The sequence below is a fragment of the Zasmidium cellare genome, assembly GCF_010093935.1.
Source record: "Zasmidium cellare ATCC 36951 unplaced genomic scaffold M409scaffold_14, whole genome shotgun sequence".
Lineage (NCBI taxonomy): Eukaryota > Fungi > Ascomycota > Dothideomycetes > Mycosphaerellales > Mycosphaerellaceae > Zasmidium > Zasmidium cellare.
Genome location: NW_022986958.1, coordinates 583122 through 604823, shown reverse-complemented (window position 1 = coordinate 604823; position 21702 = coordinate 583122). Strand labels below are relative to the sequence as shown.

The 21702-nt window shown below is 53.4% G+C and overlaps 12 protein-coding genes across 12 annotated transcripts; 6 read left to right on the top strand and 6 right to left on the bottom strand.

Annotated features, from left to right (window-relative positions):
* Window positions 1–23: 23 nt before the first annotated feature.
* M409DRAFT_22032 (uncharacterized protein) lies at window positions 24–398 on the top strand (the record flags this gene model as incomplete). Its single annotated transcript, XM_033806154.1, has 1 exon — window positions 24–398. One exon carries the CDS (start codon window positions 24–26, stop codon window positions 396–398), a length of 375 nt encoding a protein of 124 aa, XP_033668773.1.
* A 366-nt stretch (window positions 399–764) lies between these two features.
* On the bottom strand, window positions 765–1493 carry M409DRAFT_22031 (uncharacterized protein; the record flags this gene model as incomplete). The annotated part of the gene is made up of 1 exon (XM_033806153.1): window positions 765–1493. One exon carries the CDS (start codon window positions 1491–1493, stop codon window positions 765–767), a length of 729 nt encoding a protein of 242 aa, XP_033668772.1.
* A 153-nt stretch (window positions 1494–1646) lies between these two features.
* Window positions 1647–3504, bottom strand: M409DRAFT_65944 (uncharacterized protein; the record flags this gene model as incomplete). The annotated part of the gene is made up of 6 exons (XM_033816727.1): window positions 1647–1664; window positions 2452–2499; window positions 2548–2809; window positions 2866–3109; window positions 3187–3292; window positions 3349–3504. 6 exons carry the CDS (start codon window positions 3502–3504, stop codon window positions 1647–1649), a joined length of 834 nt encoding a protein of 277 aa, XP_033668771.1.
* Window positions 3505–6353: 2849 nt separating this feature from the next.
* M409DRAFT_22029 (uncharacterized protein) lies at window positions 6354–7538 on the top strand (the record flags this gene model as incomplete). Its single annotated transcript, XM_033806152.1, has 2 exons — window positions 6354–6625; window positions 6680–7538. 2 exons carry the CDS (start codon window positions 6354–6356, stop codon window positions 7536–7538), a joined length of 1131 nt encoding a protein of 376 aa, XP_033668770.1.
* A 1345-nt stretch (window positions 7539–8883) lies between these two features.
* Window positions 8884–9324, top strand: M409DRAFT_22028 (uncharacterized protein; the record flags this gene model as incomplete). Its single annotated transcript, XM_033806151.1, has 1 exon — window positions 8884–9324. One exon carries the CDS (start codon window positions 8884–8886, stop codon window positions 9322–9324), a length of 441 nt encoding a protein of 146 aa, XP_033668769.1.
* A 1360-nt stretch (window positions 9325–10684) lies between these two features.
* Window positions 10685–11918, top strand: M409DRAFT_53830 (uncharacterized protein; the record flags this gene model as incomplete). Its single annotated transcript, XM_033812480.1, has 3 exons — window positions 10685–10933; window positions 10992–11460; window positions 11518–11918. The coding sequence occupies 3 exons, from the start codon at window positions 10685–10687 to the stop codon at window positions 11916–11918; spliced, it is 1119 nt and encodes a 372-aa protein (XP_033668768.1).
* A 141-nt stretch (window positions 11919–12059) lies between these two features.
* On the bottom strand, window positions 12060–12481 carry M409DRAFT_22026 (uncharacterized protein; the record flags this gene model as incomplete). Its single annotated transcript, XM_033806150.1, has 2 exons — window positions 12060–12173; window positions 12230–12481. The coding sequence occupies 2 exons, from the start codon at window positions 12479–12481 to the stop codon at window positions 12060–12062; spliced, it is 366 nt and encodes a 121-aa protein (XP_033668767.1).
* A 497-nt stretch (window positions 12482–12978) lies between these two features.
* Window positions 12979–14535, bottom strand: M409DRAFT_22025 (uncharacterized protein; the record flags this gene model as incomplete). The annotated part of the gene is made up of 4 exons (XM_033806149.1): window positions 12979–13002; window positions 13056–13687; window positions 13739–14154; window positions 14210–14535. The coding sequence occupies 4 exons, from the start codon at window positions 14533–14535 to the stop codon at window positions 12979–12981; spliced, it is 1398 nt and encodes a 465-aa protein (XP_033668766.1).
* Window positions 14536–14964: 429 nt separating this feature from the next.
* On the bottom strand, window positions 14965–17038 carry M409DRAFT_22024 (uncharacterized protein; the record flags this gene model as incomplete). The annotated part of the gene is made up of 2 exons (XM_033806148.1): window positions 14965–15308; window positions 15370–17038. The coding sequence occupies 2 exons, from the start codon at window positions 17036–17038 to the stop codon at window positions 14965–14967; spliced, it is 2013 nt and encodes a 670-aa protein (XP_033668765.1).
* Window positions 17039–17495: 457 nt separating this feature from the next.
* On the bottom strand, window positions 17496–18863 carry M409DRAFT_65940 (uncharacterized protein; the record flags this gene model as incomplete). Its single annotated transcript, XM_033816726.1, has 1 exon — window positions 17496–18863. The coding sequence occupies one exon, from the start codon at window positions 18861–18863 to the stop codon at window positions 17496–17498; it is 1368 nt and encodes a 455-aa protein (XP_033668764.1).
* Window positions 18864–18977: 114 nt separating this feature from the next.
* Window positions 18978–20260, top strand: M409DRAFT_65939 (uncharacterized protein; the record flags this gene model as incomplete). Its single annotated transcript, XM_033816725.1, has 2 exons — window positions 18978–19014; window positions 19332–20260. 2 exons carry the CDS (start codon window positions 18978–18980, stop codon window positions 20258–20260), a joined length of 966 nt encoding a protein of 321 aa, XP_033668763.1.
* A 670-nt stretch (window positions 20261–20930) lies between these two features.
* M409DRAFT_53825 (uncharacterized protein) lies at window positions 20931–21646 on the top strand (the record flags this gene model as incomplete). The annotated part of the gene is made up of 2 exons (XM_033812479.1): window positions 20931–21297; window positions 21348–21646. 2 exons carry the CDS (start codon window positions 20931–20933, stop codon window positions 21644–21646), a joined length of 666 nt encoding a protein of 221 aa, XP_033668762.1.
* Window positions 21647–21702: the final 56 nt, after the last annotated feature.

Below are 21702 nucleotides of genomic sequence, written 5' to 3'. Positions count from 1 at the left end.
AACCCACACCAACCCAACCCACCATGCGTTTCACCGCCCTCACCACCGCCGCCCTCCTAGCATCCAGTGCCCTGGCGGCACCCACCCCCTCCCCACAACCCTCTCTCGCCCCGAACACCGCAACCTGCGCCCTCACCTACAAAATCTACTCAGGCGCCTACACCGTCAATATCGGCCGTCCTTTCCACAACGGCGCCGGCTGCGACTACGTCAAAGCCGCGCTCAAATCCAAGGTCGAGCTCGCGACGAATTTCAAGTGCAAGGATGATGGCTCCGGCCAGACTGTGCTGTCGTGGAAGACGAATATGAAGCAGACCAAGGCGAACGAGGGACTGCAGAAGGCGTATCCGATGATTGATTTTGTGGGGGGGAAGGTTTGTGATCCGTATTTGCCTTAGAGGGAGTACAGGTGAGTGCTTCTTTTCCTTTGGCGATGGCGGTTTTTGGTTTCCCATTTGCGTGTTGGCGTTGATAGCGAGCGATATTTCCAGCCTTGTTGAGAGAACAAGGCGATCCTGAAATAGCTTTCCAATCTCGAGGATTTTCTCCGAACTGTCGTTTCAACTTTCTCCCGTGTCCACATTGTTGTAATTAGTCCATAGTTCATGAAGTCCAGCCGATAGGGGTCCTCGTCATCTGGCTCGTCTGAATCGATGGGCTCATTCCTGTCGAGATCAAGTTCCTTATCTCCTGGTGGCTTCGGCTCTTGAAGTAGGCCAGCATCGCCGTCCTTGTAATCTTGCAGTAGCTACAGTGTCGCTTTTCTAGATACTCTCAAACAACCCCTCTAAGCCCTCCAACTCCTCATCCTCCCCCTTCACCCCAAATCTCACCGCATGCTTACAATACTCCTCCCCATACTCACTCTCCAAAACCCCACACATCCCCCTCACAACTTCACTCCTCTGCACCCTCTTCAAATCCTTCGGGCAATTCGCATCATGCCTACAATTCGCGTCCCAAAAGTAGAACCCCCTCATCAGTTTCCGATTCTCCTCCCCAATCACCTTCAACCAATCGACCACAATCTCCGTGTCGGTTTCGTAGCAGTACCCGGCTTGGAAGCGGTTGTACTTGTAGAAGATCGGTAGGGCGTCGGCGCGGATTGAGCGGCATACGCGGGTCAGGGAGGGTTGCCAGGGGGGTTCCTTTTCGCCGGCTTCCCAGGACGCTTGGTCGGTGTAGTACTCGTCGGTCCAACCGCCGTAGCTGCTGTCGCAGGGGCAGTTTAGGTGGAGAGGTTCCGGCGAGATTACGGTGGACTCCCAGATGAGGAGTTGCAGTTCTGGTGGGAGAGAGAGGAGTCTTGAAGGCTGGTTTGGTCGATTGGGCTGCTGTGGTTCTTGTTCAGATGTAGTTATGGATCCGGGACTCCGCTCCTCCTCGTGGGGAGCTTGTGGGGGTGGAGATGTTGTCATTGCTTCTTCTTCTGGCTTGTTATTTTCGAAGGGCAGTTCGACGGCGCTGTCGTATCTCTCGAGTGTGTCGTCCATAGTTCTTGATTTTTTAGCTGTGGTAATGTTGCAGGAAGAAGGAGCCTTATAGAGTTGTAGCCACAAGGTGGGTCACTTGACCGGTCCAGGCAGTAAGCTCGAGGCAGCCCGCGATACAAGCTGCAGTGTGGCTCAGTAGATGACTTATTATTATCAATGACTAGAAACAGCCTGACTCGAAAAGGAGAATTCGCTGCAATATTCTTTCAAGACTTGTGATATGTTGTAGAAGAGAGGAGGGAGGATGACTCTCGAGACATTCACCTCATCAACGGCCGTGCGAGGCTCGTGCGGAGAACCCTGCGTCTCGGGAGGATTGCCGGGCATCTGGGCCCTCGCGGTTGGTGTGAACCAACATCGCCAGGTCACATGCCAGCTTCGAACGTCAAAGTCCAGATTCTTGACTTTGCCACTGTCTGCAGACAGACGATACTACTGAGGCGAACGAATGACTGGTCTTGGGTATCTAATTGTTAAACACATGAAACACTAGCGAGTGTCGTGGACGGGCGTCCTCCTGCCGTCAAGAGCTCTCTCTTCGAGCATCAGCCTTGCACAGGCCCATCGTACTGGCGCTATCACAGCTCGTCATATCATCCTTCGACGAAGTCGTCTCAATCGTTTCAATCGTATCTGCAGTTTCGATCGTATCAGTACGAATATGGCCAATCTCCTTGCCCAGCCAGTTCTGCAGAGCCTGGGTTGCTTGGGGTGGTATTGTCAGAGTCTCCCGACTTGCGGGTGGTGGTAACATCGAGCTCTGTCGCTTTGGCACGGAAAGATCGCGCGTGCTGGCATTGCCCAATTCGTAGACTTCGGGGGTTGCTTGTGCTGCTTTCTCTACGTCGTCGATGGGGACTTGGTGTCCCAGCTTGTTGAAGTCAACAGCATCGGGACGACTCTCGACGGATGGCCCGATGAACTCACTTCGAGTGCCGAAGTAGCTTTCCCCAATAGCCAGGCTGGGGAACATGCGAGTGAGAAGCCCCTTGAGTGTGGGAATACACTACGTTCGTCAGCGAGGCAACCCCGAATTCATCAGAAGGTTACTTACCGAGCAAATGATTCCCACATTGACCTCCATACTACTCCAGATAGCCGCCATCGGATTGTCCCAGCTGACATCTGTCGACTTGGAAATAACGTAGAGCGACTGCAAGCGAAGGATCGAAATCACACATGTGATGCCACCCAAGCCAAACACAACCATGAGAAGGTACTTTTGCTTTTTGGGGATGCGGAGGGTGTTGAGGATTGGTAAGGGGAGGATCGTGGTGCCAATGTCAGTGATTATGTTGAAGGCAGCGTTGGCAAACCTCGTGAGCGTCAGTGCCTTGTTACAGTCTCATCGCAATGTATCTGGGAAACTCACCACACGGCAAGGCGATCGAGACAAGTTCCCTTTACGCTCATATCCCAAAATGAATTGATTGGAGTGCACGCAAACACTGCACTAAAGAACGCCCAAGCTGTCCAGGCCGTTAGGAAGGCCATCAGAGCGTAGCATGCTCTGCGATAGAAGCCAGCCTCTGGTAGGATCCGAAGATACTGGAACAAGATAGACATCTTGACAGCCCAAAGGCTACTGTAGTAAAGGAAAACGCTCGCCCAGAACCCTGTAGGAGTCGAATCAGTACAGTTGTTGAGAGAGATTCATCGACAACTCAGGCTTCGCCGACCGGCAGCAACTTACAGCGTAGAGACATGACCTTGTCATTGTCATTGAGCGAAGAGTAATGTCGACCGACTCCGTATTGCACCTGCTCGCACATCGTGACCGTTACAAGGATCGAAAGAATCTACACCGTGTGTCAGCCTGCCTCAGCTACTGTCTGCTTGACATGTAAATGCTTACCACTCCAACGACTATAAAGACATCGTCAATGCCGGCATTGTGTACAAGCAGCTTGCGAGTGTACAGTCTTGCCACGGTCAAAACGACACCGATTACAGTGAAGGTGACAACGACAGCCACAACCGCGGCGCCTGAAGTGTGGCCGCCAGACACCATGGCGAATTCGACCTATACAACAGATACGTCGAACCCCGATGTGGCTGCGTGTTCAGCACCCCCTCAACTTTTATTGTGGAGTGGTTTGTCGCTGTCCCTGCCTGAGGCTCGGAACGCAGTGATGCCGTATGTACGTATGACGGATGCTCGAACAGTGTGTGGCTGGGGAACGCAGGCGGGTTGTGTCTTCCAGAGATCCGGGACGTCAAAGCCTGGTGCCGGACCAGACGTGCATGCAGCAACGAAAGGTAGAAAGTCGAACGAATGGAGAAATCGCAACGAGACGAAACCAGCACTCCTCGTCGCTGGAATATATGCTATTTCCCTAGCACGCTCCCTGTGATGGCACAATGGCCACATCTCTTTTGTCTTTGGCACTATCCTCAGCATCACAACTGCTCGTCCCAATGCTTGCAAAGAACCATGTCTTTTGGGTTTCTGGAGACCGATCGACAAGCCGTTGAACAAGGTCCTGGAGGCACTATTCCTTGATCGTGTGCTGTGATGTTGTGAACGATGCTGTGATGACCGTTCGGACATGCTAGGCCGGAGGTCCTTGCTCCAGAGTGATCGACATTGATCCAAATGGCGTCAGTCCAGAAGGGAACAGATCTTCAGGGCCGGGTCTAACGTTGATGCCGCATCCCCACAACACTATGCAAAAAGCCGTTCGTGGGACGTTGCTGGCGTTGCTATGAAACAATAGTTATCAACTTCACGTGAGGTTTCATGTTGCAAAGAAGTGTGAAGTTTGCCAAGGTCGTTGAATTTCTTGGGCACTGTTGAACGGCCATAACGGTGGACAGCGGAGGAAAGGTTGTCAAGACCGCCGTCGAGCTCACTACAATGTTGACATCTTGGTTAAAAGTCAGCAAATAGGACACTGTTCCCTGTTGCAGAAGCCGGCGTCTGCAAGGGTAGACAAAAACAAAGATGCCGTCGGGACCATTTATCTACCCGTGGCTTGGACAGCTTCACGCTGCAGCGGCAGCAACGCCCACACTGATCAACCTTGCATGCAGTCCGGGGAACGAACTAGAGCAAAGTGTGATATGGCTTCGTAGTACCGAGCCGCCAATGCTGGGACGCTGATCAGGTGCCTCTGGTGCGCTGCTCACGCGGCGTTGAAGAAGAGGGAGGTTTTCCTGTGATGGCTATGTCTGGTGAAACACTGGACGAGAGTTCGACAGGCCGCCGTTTCCTGGCCTCTCGTGGAAGCCCAAGACCACAATCCGGGTTCTCTGCGTGCTTTTCGTGGAGCTGCAATAATGGTCTGGAGGACAAACAGGACTTGGTGTCACTCATAGCATGTCATTTGAACCAAAGCTGATGCCACTACAGGTCTAGAGCATCGACTCCGCGTACTCGGGATCGAGACTGAGGATTATCGAACGCCACCGTGATGAGCACCGCCGGCGATTTGCTCCTCAAAGACGACTTTGTAGTAGCTTTTGTGACAAAGGATGTGCCGACTTTCCCCAGGTGATACCGGGAGCGTAGAAGGTTAAACGGGAAGTTTTGCGGACCAAAAGTGATGCCTCAGCCATTGACAGGCATGAAACGTCCTAAACTCGGCCGTTGAGAATTCTGGGCAGCAGGAATCCAGCCATCGGCTAATGTCACCAAGGTATACTGGCTTCGTGATGGATTGTGTTTCTGTTGGGCGCTGGTGTGGAATGGCGAGCGGCTGGCGGAAAGTATGAGAGGTGAGGTGGTGAGGAATATGGACCAGGATTGTGAAAAGCGTGGGAAAGGGGTTGGAGGGAGCGCTCGGGCCAGCACAACAACAACAGTCAGGTGATCGGATTACTACGCATTAGGTATACCGTCGCAGTCAGGTCAGCATTTTCCTTCGACTTCAATTCCTGGGCAACTTCGATGCCACAACATCACCCACGATACTGCTTTTCCCGGGACAGCGACCGTGACATCTAGGAGTAAAGGATCATGCAGGCACCAAATCTTCCATCGCCGCCACTCGTAGACACAACCTAGAATGGCGAAAACAGGCTCCTGCGAATCCAGCCTTCACGATCGACCTCAACGAGAAGCCTCTTTGATCATCTGCGACTTTGTCTTCAGTCATGTCATGCCCCAGACTCGAGGACCACAGTGCGCCGCAGACTGCAACTCAGCGGCAGTGAGACAGAGACAGCCCTACCTGCCGTCTCACACCATGGTCCAAGAATGATTATACTCTTTCGCCTGCTTCGTCAGCCATCCTGCGAGAGCTGCATGAGCTGTATTCGCGCCCCAACTTCCTCATAGGACTTTGGGTGTAGCTCTTCAGGCCATTGGGTTCACCAGTGACTTCCAGACTCGACAGTCGCTACCGCGCAATGTCAGCGTCGCAGCCATGCCCTTGCATTCTACATCCACACTCAGGAACAGGCAGCATACACGAATCCTCGAACGAATCCTCACACATCCATCGTCACTCACCTCGCCAATGAGTTGGCTGTACCTTGTGCCTCCCGCGCTCCTTGTTCAATGGATTGAATCATTCTTCGCCTGCTCCTCCATCCATGCGCCCATGTGTTACTTCAATCAGGCCGCTACCTTCAACTAGATCATCCATCTAAGCCATGAGGCGGCTGAGGTGAGATGTCTTGACATGATCGCTAACACATTCTACGATCCTTCAGAATGCGCTGTACGCGGAGCAGACGCGATCCACGGAGCTCACCACTCTGAACTCTGACCACCGGAAAAGAATATAAAGCAAGAGATGCCAGCATGGCTGACACGTGGTTGTCTCTTCAGACAAGGGTGCCTTGCCTGGATGACATTGGCCACTTGATATTTATTTACCTCTCAGACACTTTTCTTGGTGCATCAGAACAGCCCCAATGTATTCCTCTGATCTTTTCACATTGCTCCTCAGTGCATCGCTGGCCACAGCATTGCCTGCCCCTGCTGCTGCTCCCAACCAGAACCAGTTTCCTATCAACGATGGCTTCCCCAATCCGAACAATGACCAACTGCAGAAAATCTTCCGGGGAGCTCATGGGACGTTGCCAAACACACCTATCCCCAAGTTCCATGCAGACACATTCAAGAGCCTGCAGCTCATTGCAACAAATGAGCTAGCCGAGGTTTCCTTATATCAAATATGCCTATTGTGAGCTTGATGCTTTGTGCCCTACATTCTAGTTTATACTGACTTGGGGTATAGGAAACTCAAGAATGGCACATTTGGTCCGGAGAACTTCGTCAACGAGGAGCATCGTCAATTCGTGATCGCTACTTTCGATGCCTTCTATCAACAAGAAGAGGTACACACCCTCATCGGACAAGGTGGCCTACAGGCCAATGGACAGCCAGAAGTCCAGCCATCTCAGTATCAGCTCAAGACCGACACATACCAAGATTGTCTTACAACGGCGAACATACTCGGAGACAATGTCCTAGGCACCTCGCAAGGTGTGATCAATCAAGCCATCGCCGCAGGGGACAGTGGTCTGGCTGCCCAACTGGATTCACTCATCGCCCAAGAAGGTCAACAAAGCGGCTTCCTTCGCAGCGAGATGCTTGTAAATGGCAAGCACAGCCGAATCCCTGGAGCCATGCCAGCCTATACGGCGTCCACGCGCGAGTTCCTCTTTGCGCTGCTGGAACAGAACTTCATCAAGCCAGGAACTGACAAGAACAACATCAATCTCCCTGTCTACTTCCCCTTGTCTGTCCAGAACAAGAACATCGACCCTGTCGATCAAACCCTCAACTACCAAGTCAACCTCAACCCCAAGACCGGCAATAACTACAAGTTCATCTCGAAAGTCAACTGGGACTCAAAAGATCTCTACCTCGCCTATATCTCCGGGCAGAACAAGCCATTCTTCGAGCCAATCAAGAACGTAAAGATGAATTCGAAGCGACTGATCTTGACGTTCGATGCCGACTTCCCTGCAGACACCAACATCATCAACGGTTTTGCTGTCGGGGCTCTTACATCGGGTAACAACTCGACGACGGCACAGGAGGTGACGTCGAACACTGTTGCCGGTCCAGCGACCATTGAGCTGACGAACTAACGTGCTGGACACCATGAGGGGAGTGAGTAAACGCTTGGAAGAAAGACAATGGGTTGAATGAATTGGCCAGTGATGACTGTCGTTAACGAAGAATACGATCCTGTCCCGCTCATATGTAAATAGAATACAAAAGTATCATTCTCCAAATTTGTGCTGTCTCCAAGTGCTCTTCTTGAGTGGGCACGTGAACGGTGATGGCCTGAGGATGAGGTTGGGAGCACGGACCACGACCGTTGACGCTGCCCTGATCAGCTCTATCTTCCACCTTCCTCCTTCTCATCATCACATAGTCTAATCATTATTGATGGGCTGGACACCCTGCGACAAATGTGAAACTGAGGTTACAGACTTCAGCAACACTCACGCACATGGCGTCCACCGCCTTTGCACGGATCTCATCGCGTTTCCGAGCTCCGCGTCCGCGGACCACCTGAGAATCCTGTGTTCCGCTTCACGCAAGGCTCCTTCAGCTCCACCAACAGCCATGCTTGTGTCATTGAGGCGGTATCGTGTCACGACAGCTGGAGGACTCGAAAGCGCGAAAGGTCACGATGACCGACCGCCCAGACGGCAGCGTGCCTCTGCCAAGCTGATTTTGCAGAAAGCAGTTAACTCCTGTCACTTCTGTCCTCGTAACGGCAGTTGGTCTTCACAGCATAGCCAGCGCACAGGTCGTACTCTATATAAGTATCCAACGCGAGACGAGCGAGCATCGCACACGAGAAGCAAGCCTGAAGAAAAGACCGGACCATTTCGACCGTGGCTATGCAAAGGAGATCCCACGGTTCCTACGGCGTAAGAAACTCCCGAAGGACGTGCAATTGCTTGGCCTGAGGCGCAAGCAGTTCCTGATACCGCTTGGCGTTCGACTTCACTGATGCCTACGGTCGCACCTAATTTACACCACAGGTGCGCACTTCGGTCCACCGCCGTAGCTCGTTTTTCATTCCCCATGTCGTCAGGCGCTTCCTTTCGAGCCAGTCGGTGATACGATTGCGACTGGAAAGCCTGTCGACTATACGAGTAGGAAGCGCGGATGTCAGCGGATTCGCTCGCAACTCTCGCTCACAGCGCTTTTGCTGCACAGCCCGCGCCAGCTGAACCAACTGAGACAGACCATTTTGTCGTACTACGCATCAGGCATCCGTATGGATCTTTTGTAGGATGACTGTTCCGTCAGATCAGATGTCGTGTCAGCGCCGGGAACCTTGTTCTGCCGTGATGCATAAGACGTGAGGTCATGCCTGACGTTGCGTTCGTGGTTGGTATTATTATTGCAGCCCCATCCTGTTCACTCACGAGTCTCTTCGAACGTTTCGACTGTTTCGTCTAACATCGAGTCAACATGCCGTCGTCTGTTACTGCGAGCGTTGCTTACCTGGCCCTCTCCATCTTCGCATCAAGCTCTACCGCATATCCCTTCACTCAACAACCGGCGAACGTCGATCAGACACCTCAATATGTCATCTCCGCAACATCTGGTCCCGAAGGTCCTGGATGCAACAACGATATCATCGACTCCATGATCTGGAAGGACAAGTTTGTCTCGAACGGATGTGTGGCCCTCGATGCCCCCGCGTACTGTTTGAGTTGGAACTCGACCTTTGCCAGTGAAGAAGTACAGGTCTTTGAGAATCACGGCTGTCGAAGTGGTGGTCACCCACACGTGTGGAAGTCCGAGGCCGATGGAAAGGTCGTTCTGCAGTCCGCAGCGCCGATTTACAGCTTTCTTGTGGGGTCCCCCAAGGAAAAGACGGCTACGTCGAAATCCAACGCCTATCGATGAGAGTAGTGCACCTGGATGCAACAAGCACAAATTTAAAAGCGTGAGCAGTCAAGACGCTTTTCGCCAACGACAACGGACATTGTACAGGACAATGTCAACGGACTAGAGCAGACCATCCGACGAGCAGCATCCCCAAAGGCGGCCGCCTCAATCGTATCCGCCCCTCAAATTCAACATCAGAGAGAAAATCTCCCTGCTCTGAAGAGTGTTGAGATGGACAGAAGTCACGGCGCTCCAGTCGAGAGAAGCCATCCCACGCCTGAGTCGTCCGGCCGAAGTAGGGGCGACAGAAACAGCTGCACTCCTCGGCACGTCCCAATTACTCTTCGAACTTCATCCGGTCAAGCCTCTCCTAGATGTACTGGAACTTGGCATCACGACTCATGAACATTCGAAGATGCTAACATCTTGTGGGTGGATATTCTGACTTGGCTGAATATTTGAGATCTTGGGAGGATGTGGAGCGTTGGAGCGTGTAGCGGTGGCTTCGCGGCAGTATCATGACTTGCATTTTTGGTCTCTTACCACGGAAGAAAAACATAGCAATTCGATTGTATCAATGATATACAAACCCAAGAAATGGAACAAAGCATCCCAAAAAGTACCTCACACCTCGCTCATATGCCTCTATCCAAAAACACACTTCGACGCTAGAATCGTCGCTCGCGTGCCTGCCGTTGCGACGAGATCCACCCGGCACGTGCGTTCGCCCACTAACAAACTCAATCCTCCCTTCTCTAACACGCCATGTGCTTCGCTTAAGCACCCAACTCATGACCTGCATCGTCGACACATCCACTTGCCGAGGGCGTCCCGGCAGCGAGACTGCTTTCGACCAGTCGTCCGTTGCTCTTTTGGTGCGCGGTATGTATGGGGGACGAGGTGCAATTCCAGAACGAGGTGCCGTGCTGCCCGGCATGGTGCCATATTGGGGTTTGTTGCGGGTATGTATGTAGGCGAACTGCTGTGTTTGGGCAGTGGAACGAAATTTTTGGGCTGGGCTCGAACGAGAGAGGAGTTCTCTAATCGTGGTGAGAGGGGTCTCTTTTCTTTCGTCTTGCTATTTTACTGCACATTGCCCTTTCGACCCCTGCTAGACATCTCCATCGCTTCCCTGTCTTTCTCTGCATTCGTCTCCTAGTAGAGCTGGGGTGGTACGGGACCCGCGGTGGACCTTCTGGAGTGCTTTTCGTTCGAGAGAGACTCCTGGACCTCACAGCTTCCTCGACTTCCTCTCCCTGGACCGATCCTGCTGTCTCTACTCCAAGGCGTGGGCCTACGAAGGCTCGTCGAGAGCTACGCCGTGGATGCAAACTTCCTCTCTACCTAGACGTTCTAACCCCTCGAAATCGACTGCAAGATGACCGTCGGAAGAACAGCGACCCTCGCGGTCAACATCACCTTCTTCATCCTCTCCTGGCTCTCCGTAGGCCTGCGCATCCTAGTCAGAGCCGGCATGCTGCGAGCCTTTGGATCCGATGACTGGACGATGTTGGCAACACAGGTCTTCTTCACGGGATACTTGATCGCACAACTCGGAGGAGTGATATACGGCACTGGCGAGCACCTTTCAGATCTGATACCTTGGCGGGCGGAGAGGGCACTTGCGGTATGTCAGCCCTATACAATCATGATCTCGAACAAGCTACTGACGAACATCTCGCCAGTTCTGGTACTTCTGCGAAATCTTCTACACCCTCTCGACCTGCCTTCTCAAAATCTCCGTCGGGCTCTTTCTCCTGCGCGTCGCTGGCCAAAAATTGCACATCTGGATCATCCGGCTGGTCATGCTCTTCGCCGCGGTCTTCGGCGGGGCTTTCTTCTTCGTCATCGTCTTCCAATGCTGGCCGATAAGCAATTGGTGGGATCTCGACCCGAGCCATAAGAACTGCATCAACCCGGACATTGTCATTGGGTTGACGTATGGGATTTCGGCGCTGAATGTTGTCGCGGACTGGACGCTTGGGTTGCTTCCTATCTTCATCGTTAGGGGTCTGCAGATGTCCACGAGGCAGAAGCGTCTCGTGGCTATCATCCTATCGTTTGCGGCGATAGGGTCGACGGCGACGATTGTACGATTACCATACATTGGATCCCTTTCCGAGAGTTTCGATGGTTGGAATGGAGATTTCCTCTGTAAGTTCTTCCTCACCAGCAACCACACCTCACAAGACTAACCCAACATCCCCATAGACAACACCGTCGGCGTAGCAATCTGGACCACTGTCGAAGTCGGCGTGGGCATAACAGCCGGCTGCCTCGCAACCCTCCGCCCCCTAATCCGCATGGCCTTCGACCGCCTCGGCGTCGGCAGCAGCAGCAACCGCAAATACCGCCCCTCCGGCGGCCAACCGCACTCACGAAGCCGCATGACCCCTTCCCATCGCCTCGACGAGTTCGCGCCCGGACACGGCCATACAATCACGACGATCACGGGGAATCGCGGCGAGACAGTGGGCAAGACCAGCAGGAGTCGGAGTAGCAGCCAGGAACAGCTGGCGAGTCCGAGCGGGAAGATCATGAAGCAGTTTGTGGTGGAGTACGACGATGATGGGTTTGGAGAGGAGGCGGTCACGGCTTTGCCGAAGCGGTGATGCTTGTAAGAATATATTGACTGACGTGAACAGAAAGTTTTCAATGTTGCTCTCGAGTTTGAGTTGCTCGTCCATGCTGCCCACATCAGTCATCGCTCCTCGTCAACAGCTTCAATGCCCGAGAGCACTCACCCACCCCGTCTACTTCTTACTCGGCCCCGCCCCCGGCCACGGCGTCGTCTCATGACAGACCGTACTCGTAGTCGTATTGACATTCTCCCAAAACGTCGGAATCGGCGCCGCACACGCCGCAATCTACGCAGCACCACATCAGCAACGCACCCCTTTCCATCCGTCCTCGACTAACTCACCGGACAACCAAGCCCATCCTCAGGCGGCGACGTCGAAGTCGCCAAGTACCTGCAACCAGCACAGTCCAAACTCGTCGTTTCGGCCGTCTTGGTAACGGTCGTGACGCATTGCGGCGTGCAGGGTGTTGAATAGGGCACCGTGAGCGTGCTGGTGCAGTATGTGACGGCTGGCTGAGGCACGTTCGCTGGCCATGGTGTTGTTGCTTGAGCTAGAGAGGCACCAAGCACGGCGAGGAGAGTAGACGAGAGCATTTTGTAGACTGATCGAGAGTGCAGAGTGAGAAAGGTGAGGACGTGAAGTCCAGATATACTACAATTGAGACCAAGCCAAGCAAGTCCATTGGTAGCGCTGACTTTCCCAAGACCAATACGAATGGATGCAAGCAAGGAGCTACTGGTTAGTACTACTGTGATTCCTATACCGGGCGGGATAGAGACTGCCAAGCCCATATACTAGGTTAGACGCCCAGTTACATGCCGGGGCTTTCTTTGAGAGCGTCTGCTTGGCCCGGAGATCTGTCGACGAAAGCTGAGCTAGTTTCAGAGTATTTTCGTGTTTCGGGCACACCTCTGGTTCGTGTGACGAGGAGTCTGATGTGGTGTGAGACCACATAAGGGCAGTCCAGTGAGATGCAGGAGATACAGTATGCTTGGTTGGTTCATGCGTGATATGATATTTTACACTTGGTCTATGGAGCCGTCTCGAAGCTATGCAGAAATGCCATGATGCGTGCACCGACGTAGGACGTCTATGCATAGAAGTTGACAGTGTCCTGAAGCACATCGTTAGCTGGTCCCGTTTGGTCAAATCGAGATTTGATCTCACCTTCTTCTTCGCCTGCACCTCCGAAATGGCGTCCACGTAGTGCTCGTGACTGATCTTGCTCTGCCCACTCCTCAGCGCAATCATACCCGCCTCGACACACACAGCCTTTAGCTGCGCACCACCGAACTCATCAGTACTTCTCGCCAACTCAGGCCAGTTGACACCCTCGTCCACGGTCATCTTTCTGCTGTGAATTCGTAGAATCTGTGCTCTTGCTTCCTCATTGGGGAGAGGGAACTCAATCTTCCTGTCCAATCGTCCTGATCGCAGAAGAGCCGGATCGAGCACATCGACTCTGTTCGTAGCAGCAAGCACCTTGATTCGCTCGTCTGATGCAAAACCGTCAAGCTGGTTGAGAAGCTCCAGCATGGTTCGCTGCACTTCTCTGTCTCCGCTCTTGTCGCTGTCGAAACGCTTTGTACCAACGGCATCCAGCTCGTCGATGAAGATGATTGAAGGCGCTTTCTCTTTCGCCAGAGCGAAGCAGTCACGGACGAGCTTGGCACCGTCACCGATGAACATCTGTACGAGTTGAGGACCGGCGAGTTTGAGGAAGGTAGCTTCGGTTTGTGCGGCGCAGGCTCGGGCAAGGAGTGTTTTTCCGGTTCCTGGAGGACCGTACATCAGAGCGCCTGGACATGACGTTAGCGTGATAGATCAGTAAAGTGAGCGTAGCTTCTTACCCTTGGGTGCCTTGATGCCAATCTTCTTGAATCGCTCGGCCTCCTTCATCGGCCACACGACCGCCTCGACCAGCTCCTCAATCTGCTTGTCCAGACCACCGACATCCGTATACTTCTCCGTTGGCTTCTCGTCAACCTCCATTGCCTTGACTCGGCTATCATACTCGGCTGGCAGAGTGTCGAGAATGAGATATGAATCCTTGTTGACACCAATAAGGTCACCAGGCTTCAGCTTCTCATGGTCGACAAGACCGATCAGCGGTAGGAAGATGGTCTGCCGGGTGGACGTCTTGATAACGGCCGATTTGCCCACACGCGTCGCATCGAGATCGATATTAGCTCCCTCCTCAGCAGCTTCGGCGGTAACGTCCAGATCTAATATCTCGACGACATTGCCGACGAGGTATGGTAGTTGTCTGTATCACTCATCAGCTTCCCGCCACAGCGGTCACCGCTCGTTCTATTCCGTACCTGTTGTTATCAATCTTGTCCACATTATCCTTGATCTTCTCGATCATGCTCTGCTTCTCGTGCGTCAACCGCTGGAACTCGCTCTTCATGATGCGTGTGTCGTTCTCGATTAACCGCCGCCGAGCTACGATGTCGCGTGTGGATGAGTTGAGGACCTCCATGTCGATGAGCTCTTCCTCTTCTTCCTTCTTCTTATCCTCAGCATCTGCGTCGTTCATCTCAGCATCGCCATTCTGGTCCGACTTCTTGCCATCCTTGTCGCCGTCGTTGTTCTCCTCCTTCTTTCCATCGCGCTCCAGGTCATCGAGATCCTCGAGCGTCGACATGTTGGGTGATAGGTGGTGAGATTAGAGGCTGGCCAGGTCTTCGAGGTACGCTCTTGTCGACTGTCGGCGGGATGTGATGGATGAGTTGGTGGATGTCGGCGATGCAGGTGTTTGTGTCGGAGATGGAGAGCAGGCGGACGTTGTTACGCAGCAAGAGCTCCAAAGCAGTGCATCGAGGAAGGTTAGCCGAGCACTCCCGCCTTCGCCGCCTGTCTCCTTTCCTTCACTCACATCTTCTTCACATGCCATCAAGCACATTGTTTCATCGCCTGTCATCTCGAGAGCTTAATGCGGCACGTATCTTCGCACCCTACATCAAAACCTTCGTGATGTTCATGCGGTCGGCTGCGTCCTATAACCCTGATATTCAACCCTCTAGGACTTCTATAGACAAGTTTGTTCTAAGGTGCTACGTCGCATTCGCTGATGTCATCTAATCTCAAAGTCTTCTCTCGCCACACTGAGCACATCTCTGACATGTTCAGCACCGACTGTGGATCCATCACTATCCTCCGCCAACAACCTGGCCATCTTCACGATGTTCTTGATCTGCCGTCCATTCAACTGCTCTGAGGCGAACTTCGAGATATCGGATTCTGAAACATCCGATCCATGTAGAAAGTTCCTCCAGATATCTTCGCGGGAGGTCTGGTCGAGTGGCTTGAAGGTCAACGTAAGGTGTATTCGCGAGTAGAATGCGTCGTCGAAATTGACGGCTCGATTGGTGGTGAAAATGAGGATCCCGCGGTAGTATTCCAGGATACGAAGAAAGGCTTCGAAGATAAGGTCAGTCATGCGTCTTGACAGTGCAACGGGCGGATAGGCACAACTTACCAGCGACCCGCTTATTCCTCTCACGGGCACCTGGAGTATCCTGCGACGCCCTCTTCTCCAGGAACGCATCCGCCTCGTCCAGCAACAACACGGCTTCCCACGAAGCTGCAAGCCTGAGGACCTGCGAAAACGACTGCTCGATATTTGCGGCGTTGTCTCCAAGCTCACTAGCGCTGATAGCATAGAGTGGTAGCCGCAGGTGATCTGAGATGGACTCCGCTGTCAGCGTCTTGCCAGTGCCTGGCGGACCTGCCAACAACATTATCAGACCTTGTCCCTTGCCACGAACAACATCATCCATCGACTTCTTGAGGCCCTTCTGCTGTCTCACAAGAGCTTCGAGAAGCCGCTTGCGTGCTGGCGGGATCACGAGGGAGTCGAATGCTTTGTCGTTCCAATCGATTGGGAGAATGTTGTCGACCTCAAACTCCGCCCAAGACTTGGATCCTAAAAGATATCCCCGGACTACGGATCTGCAAAATGCTTCAGGCCGAATGCCAAGGAGGTCTGCCGTCCACGAGTGAGCCTTCAACAAGGGCTGCTCGACGATAGTGGACGAGGGCCGGCGTAGCTTCGCCTCTCTGTTACCCAGGACAGGATGGCCATTGAGATTGTCCAGCAAGGCTACAGCATGTTGACTGGTCCGCGACTTCGCGACGTTCGTCTCCGCATCTCTCGACAACAAAAATTCCAGCTTGTGCGGTATCGTGAACACTCTGGGACTGTATCGACTAGCCTGCTGCGAGTGCACCTTCGGCTCGATCATCACCCTCTCCTCGACAAAATTTTCGACCTGCTCAAAGTCATAATCGCCACTGATGTGCAGAGCCACACGCCCATCGTACTGCCTGTAGACCGGCGCCTGCCTCAGCAACTCCACAGCAGCCTCACCTCTCTTCGACAAAGCATCCAGCGTATCAAACGCCCCTTCGCAGAACTGCAACGGTTTAACAGCCAACCCGGCAATCTTCGTACTCCCAGCAAAAGACGGAATGAAACTCGACGTCTTCTGCCACCCACACCTCTCCCCATCAAAATCCAAATGCAAAATCCCCACCGACAGCGCAGGCGGTTGCTCCGCCCAGAGATACTTGTACCCTTCGACCAGAAAGCAATGCTTCACCCCATTCACCTCCCCCAACACAGGACATCCCGGCGGAAACAACGTCCACAGCAGCCGGAAGGTGATATTCCCATTCCGAGTGAGATTCCTCGCATCCCTTAACGCCTCCTCAAACTCCTCCCTCAAAATCTCCATCAGCGCCTCGACTTCCTCCCTCTCCCTTCCTTTCTCCACCGCATCCTTCGCCGCAAGTAACCCCGCCCACTGATGGAAAAACGGATGAAACGGCGAATCGAAAGACAAATCCTCCGCATCGAGATTCTCGCCAGGATAATTCCCCAAGACGTCCCGGATCAACTGTTTGAGCGACGGACTCTGGATGCTGATGGAAGAGAGGTAGAGTTTGAAGTCGTTTGTTTTGTCTTCGCTGCGTTTTCCTTGGTAGCGGGTGATTATGGCATAGCCGGGTTGTTCGACGGGTCGTTGGAGGTAGGAGGGGCATTCGTCTTGCCAGGTTGTGCCGCCGCGGTCGTTGGGGATGCCGTAGAGGGGTTTGACGAGAGAAGACTGCTCATTGGGCGTGACACCGTTCACTTTAGCAGTCATTGTTTGTGAAGATTAAGGACATGTTCTTGGGTCAGATCTGGAAAATGCATATGTGTAGTGGTAGATAGATGATGTACTCATGTGCTGTCGATCTATATGCGATCTGCGGGACGAGGGGAGGGGTACCTTTGGAGTTTGGAGAAAGTCCCCTTCTCCCGGGTGGCTGGTTGCATCCTGCTGCACCGTCTCGGGGTCTTTCTTTTTACTTATTGTTTAGCTAAGAAGATAGTTTGAAGTTGGCTTGTGATTCAAAATATAGTATCAGGTATTCGTATCTTCTCTTGGATCGATGGCAGAATTGTGCTCGATACCAGCTCTTTGGAGTGATGAACTTCTTGTTAAGCCGTACCATGACACCGGAAGGGAGGCTTGAACTATGATTTACATTGATCAATATTTGAAGATAGTCGAATTCGAATCTAAACTCGACTCATATCAGAAAACCGCCCCCGTAGCCTCACAACCTACTCCCCTCCGCCCTCACCCCCTTCTTATACTCCTCATCCAAAACCATCCCCTTCCTCCCCTCCCCTCTCCAATCATCCGTCCAAACATGATCCACCTTCGCCCTCTGCTCCGGCCACCTCCACCGCCTCCTCATCTCCACCCCAAGCGCATCCCGATCCCGCCCTTGCATGACATCCACGATCCTCTCCCCGATTGTCGGCAGAAACTTATATGCATGTCCAGAGCCACCTGTCGCTACGAAGAGCCCTTTGTATTTTGGGTGGTAGGTGATCAGCCAGTCGCCCGTCGGAGTGTCGGTATACCAGCAGATCCGCGTGTATGTGAAGGGCCTGTCGCCGAGGGAGGGGATCGCCCTGCGGAGGAAGTCGCGGCAGACTGCGGCGCCTTCGGCGGGGATTTCCATGTTGGGGTCGTCGAGTTTGGTGCGTGGTAGGGAGACTGTTATCTTTTCGGACGGGTTCTCTGGGTTGGGGATTGTGACTGGGTTGGCGTAGCCGTAGCCGTGTCGGGCGACTTTGAGGACGCGGTTTCGTGGTGGGATTATGAACATCCCGTCGTGTTCGCAGAGGAGGACGGGCTGGTCTGGGGCGGCGAGACGGTCTTCTTCTTCCTTGGTTATGTCGATGTAGGTGAGGACTTGGCCGGTTGCGCTAGCGATGCCTCGCAGGTCGATGAGTTTAGGTGTCCAGGCGCCGGTGGCGAGAACTGTGAGCTCGGCTGTGATGTGTTCACCGTTGACGAGCTCGACGCCTTCTACGTTGGAGCTGTTGAAAAGAAGTCGTTTCACTTCTGCGGTTCGGAATTGGACTCGGCCTAACGCTTCGATCTTCTTCCTCATATATTTGATGCCATCTTCAGCGTGGGCCCATCCAGACGTCCAGTTCACCATGCCTTTGTCGCCAATGTAGCCTCCTTTGGCACCAGTCGCTTGCTTGGCGCCTTCTCGGTCCTGGAAGAGAGTCACATCTGCTCCGTCCTCCTTCCTCCCTACTTTCAATCCCAACTGCTCCGTGATGTTCTTCACAACTTCGTTCAAGAACCTGGTGGCATCATCGGATCCGGGCTTGTTCTCAGTGACTAGTGCAAGGCCACTCTGAGAGTATCGACCCTCCTCTCCCCATTCGCCTCTCCAGTAAGGCATTGTTTCAGCCATGAACTGAGCATACGGTAAGCTCGCATAGTCGGCTCTGATGATCCGCGAGGAATCGATTGATGAGCCATCTGGAGCGGGGAAGGGCACTCTTTCAAGGACAGTGATCTTGGTATTCTTGTACTCTGGTCTCAATGCCAGACCGTACGCTGTTCCCAGGCCAAAAACTCCAGATCCAACGATGAGAACAGATGATGGTACAGACATGGTGATTGCTGCGCCGACGCCAGATGGCAGCAGAATTCCAGAGTATAAGACACAGATGAAGCAAGAGAATTTAACCTACAGGGTCACTATATGTGATAGATTAGGGCGTACGCAATGCGATCGTGCCATGGAGCTATGCAAAGATATTCAAGTGGGTGCAGTCAAAGGTGCCGCGAGTTCAGCCGAAGCCAAGCGCGTCTCGTCAACGCCGTTGTCGGGTGCTTCAACCTCACTTGGAGCTTCATCTTGCAGCTATCCCTCCATCACCTCCATCCTCCACGGCTTGCGACGGACGAAGAAGACGCTGATCAATGCAGCGCAGTGCTGGTCTACGCCATGTAGCCACCAGTTCGCCGCAGTCCTGGACTACTCGCCAGATCTGCACGCCCTTCCAACTCCGTCGACACGCGACCCGATCTCGACCTGAGCAACCAAAGTTCCCAGGACCATCACCGCAATGGCTGGCAGAACAGGCAGCGAAACAGGCAGAGAAGCGGAAGAAGAGATACACTACCGGCGCCCTCGTCTTTGCCACAGCCCTGGGCCTGTATAGCGTTCAGCTGTACAATGCAGCCACCAGACCCTGCACGAACCCGGCCGTGAGGGACTTGGCTGCCCAGAAAGATGTCTCCGGCCAATATGACAACACTGCCGACGGCTTCGACAACGAGGTGGGCATCTCAGAGACGCTCATGCGCATCAACAACACGCGCAAGGAGCTCGCTCGAAAATGCACGGGCCATGTCCTAGAAGTTAGCTGTGGAACGGGGAGAAACTTGGGATACTTCGACATTGGCAAAAAGGGCAATGTCGACAGCCTGACGTTTGTGGACCTCAGCCCGCAGATGATTGAGGTCTGCAAAAAGAAGTGGGATGTTCTATTTGGCAAAAAGCAGCACAAGCTGAAGCCCGGGCTCGTGGTGCGATTCCTGCCAGGCTCAGCAGTCGGCCAGATGCCACTAGCACCGACTGATCCTCCCCGCAAGTACGATACCATCATCCAGACCATGGGAATCTGCAGCACGCCAACACCCGTCGAGCTCTTGACCAATATGTTCCAATACCTGGATGTGGACAACCCAGAAGCTAGGGTGTATCTCTTGGAGCACGGCCGAAGCTATCTGGATTGGATGAACAATATCCTGGATACGTCTGCTGAGAAGCACGCTGAAAGACATGGGTGTTGGTTTAATCGCGACATTGGCGCTATTGTTGAAGATGCGGCCAAGCAAACTGGTATGGAAGTGGTCCGTGAGCGGCGGTATCATTTTGGCACAACTTGGGTCTTCGAGCTCAAGCCAGGTCCAGACGCTGGCAAGAAAACCTCGTCGCCCGTCAAGAAGGTTGGCGAGCAGGCCCAAGAGAAGTCGCGCGGCTGGTTTGGGTGGAATGGCTGAAAAGCTGGTTGACCTACGCAAGGCCTTCCCCCAGACCAGAGCAACAGGCTCTAAAGTGTGTTGGTCGTTTCGATGAGCAGGTACGTCCATGTCGTCTCATCTCTCTCAACGCAAAGATGATATCAAAAATCCAAAATATGTTTCAAGACGGGGCGGAGAGACTTGCTCTCAGTGAATGATAAGATTTTCTTACTGATCTCGCAATTTCTTTGACTTTCTTTTGTGAAAGATACTGGCAAGCAGTCGAGCTGATACATGCGCAGGCAGCATATCCATCTAAGATGGACTGGGCGGCGGCAGTCCGTGCGTACAGGCCTTTGAAGCAGCCCGAGGACTTGAAGACACCACGCTCCTGAACGAGGATTACACCGCTTAGTACTACGACACCGATGAAGGTGAATGTTCGTATGTCGCCCGGGCAACCTCGCCGTCACTGTGCATAAGGCGCAAGTGAATGGACAATAAGCTTCGCCCGCCTATTGTTCTAGGCCGCGTTTGCTCCATGCAAGTAGACAGACTGTCGCCGACAATAGCAACATCCTCTATTGAGCCATCAAGACTATTCTTTACATCACATAACTACTCCTAACTTCCCTCTGCATGGTGGTAGTCCAACAACAATCGAGCCCGGAAGACAACCTCATCGTCGTGGAGTCTCGGCACCTTCGAGATGGCTTTCACGGTCGTGCTCACGGCACTCGCCCTCTCCGTGGCCTCCCTCATCTGCTCAGTATACTTCCTCCAGCATGTAGGAGAGACTGCTGCCAGCCCTATCTTAATCGCCTGGGTCACGCTCTCTGCGGCGATCTCGTACGTCCTGCTGTGCTTCACCATCATCACCTACATTCGCCAGCGCTTGCCCCAGCAACCACGCAAAGACGTCGAGAGCCCACACTACCGCATCTCGCGCCGTTCCATCGACACAGACACGGATGATACAATCACGCCAGAGGAAGTGAACGCAGTCAATCAGCACCATAGTGCTAGCACTTTCTACTACTGCAATTCGAGCTTCGCGGCAATTCATCTCAACTCAGGTAAGTCTGTTATCTATCCTACATCGTTGCTCGAGGCTAACTTCTTCAAGCACTCTCCACACCACGCACACCACAGACTGTCATCCGCCATCCGCAGCGCCACAGCTCATTGCTACCCCCTGCCCCCGTGACTCACCCATTCCCATCCCCTCAGCTGTCGACGAAGCTGTGCAAGGTCTCGAAGCTCAATCTATCGTCCATGCGGGCGGTCGTGGTGAATGTGCCGTCCAGCACGTCTAGGAAGGGGAGGAAGGAGGGTGCGAGGAAGGAGAGTCTTGACAAGATTCGGAGGGCGACGTCGAGGCGAATCGGGACCGTGCCGGCAGCAGTAGGGGAGGCGAAAGCCTGAGGGCGATGAGGCCAGGATGCGAAGAAGGCGACATGTACCACCATCCATCCACATCG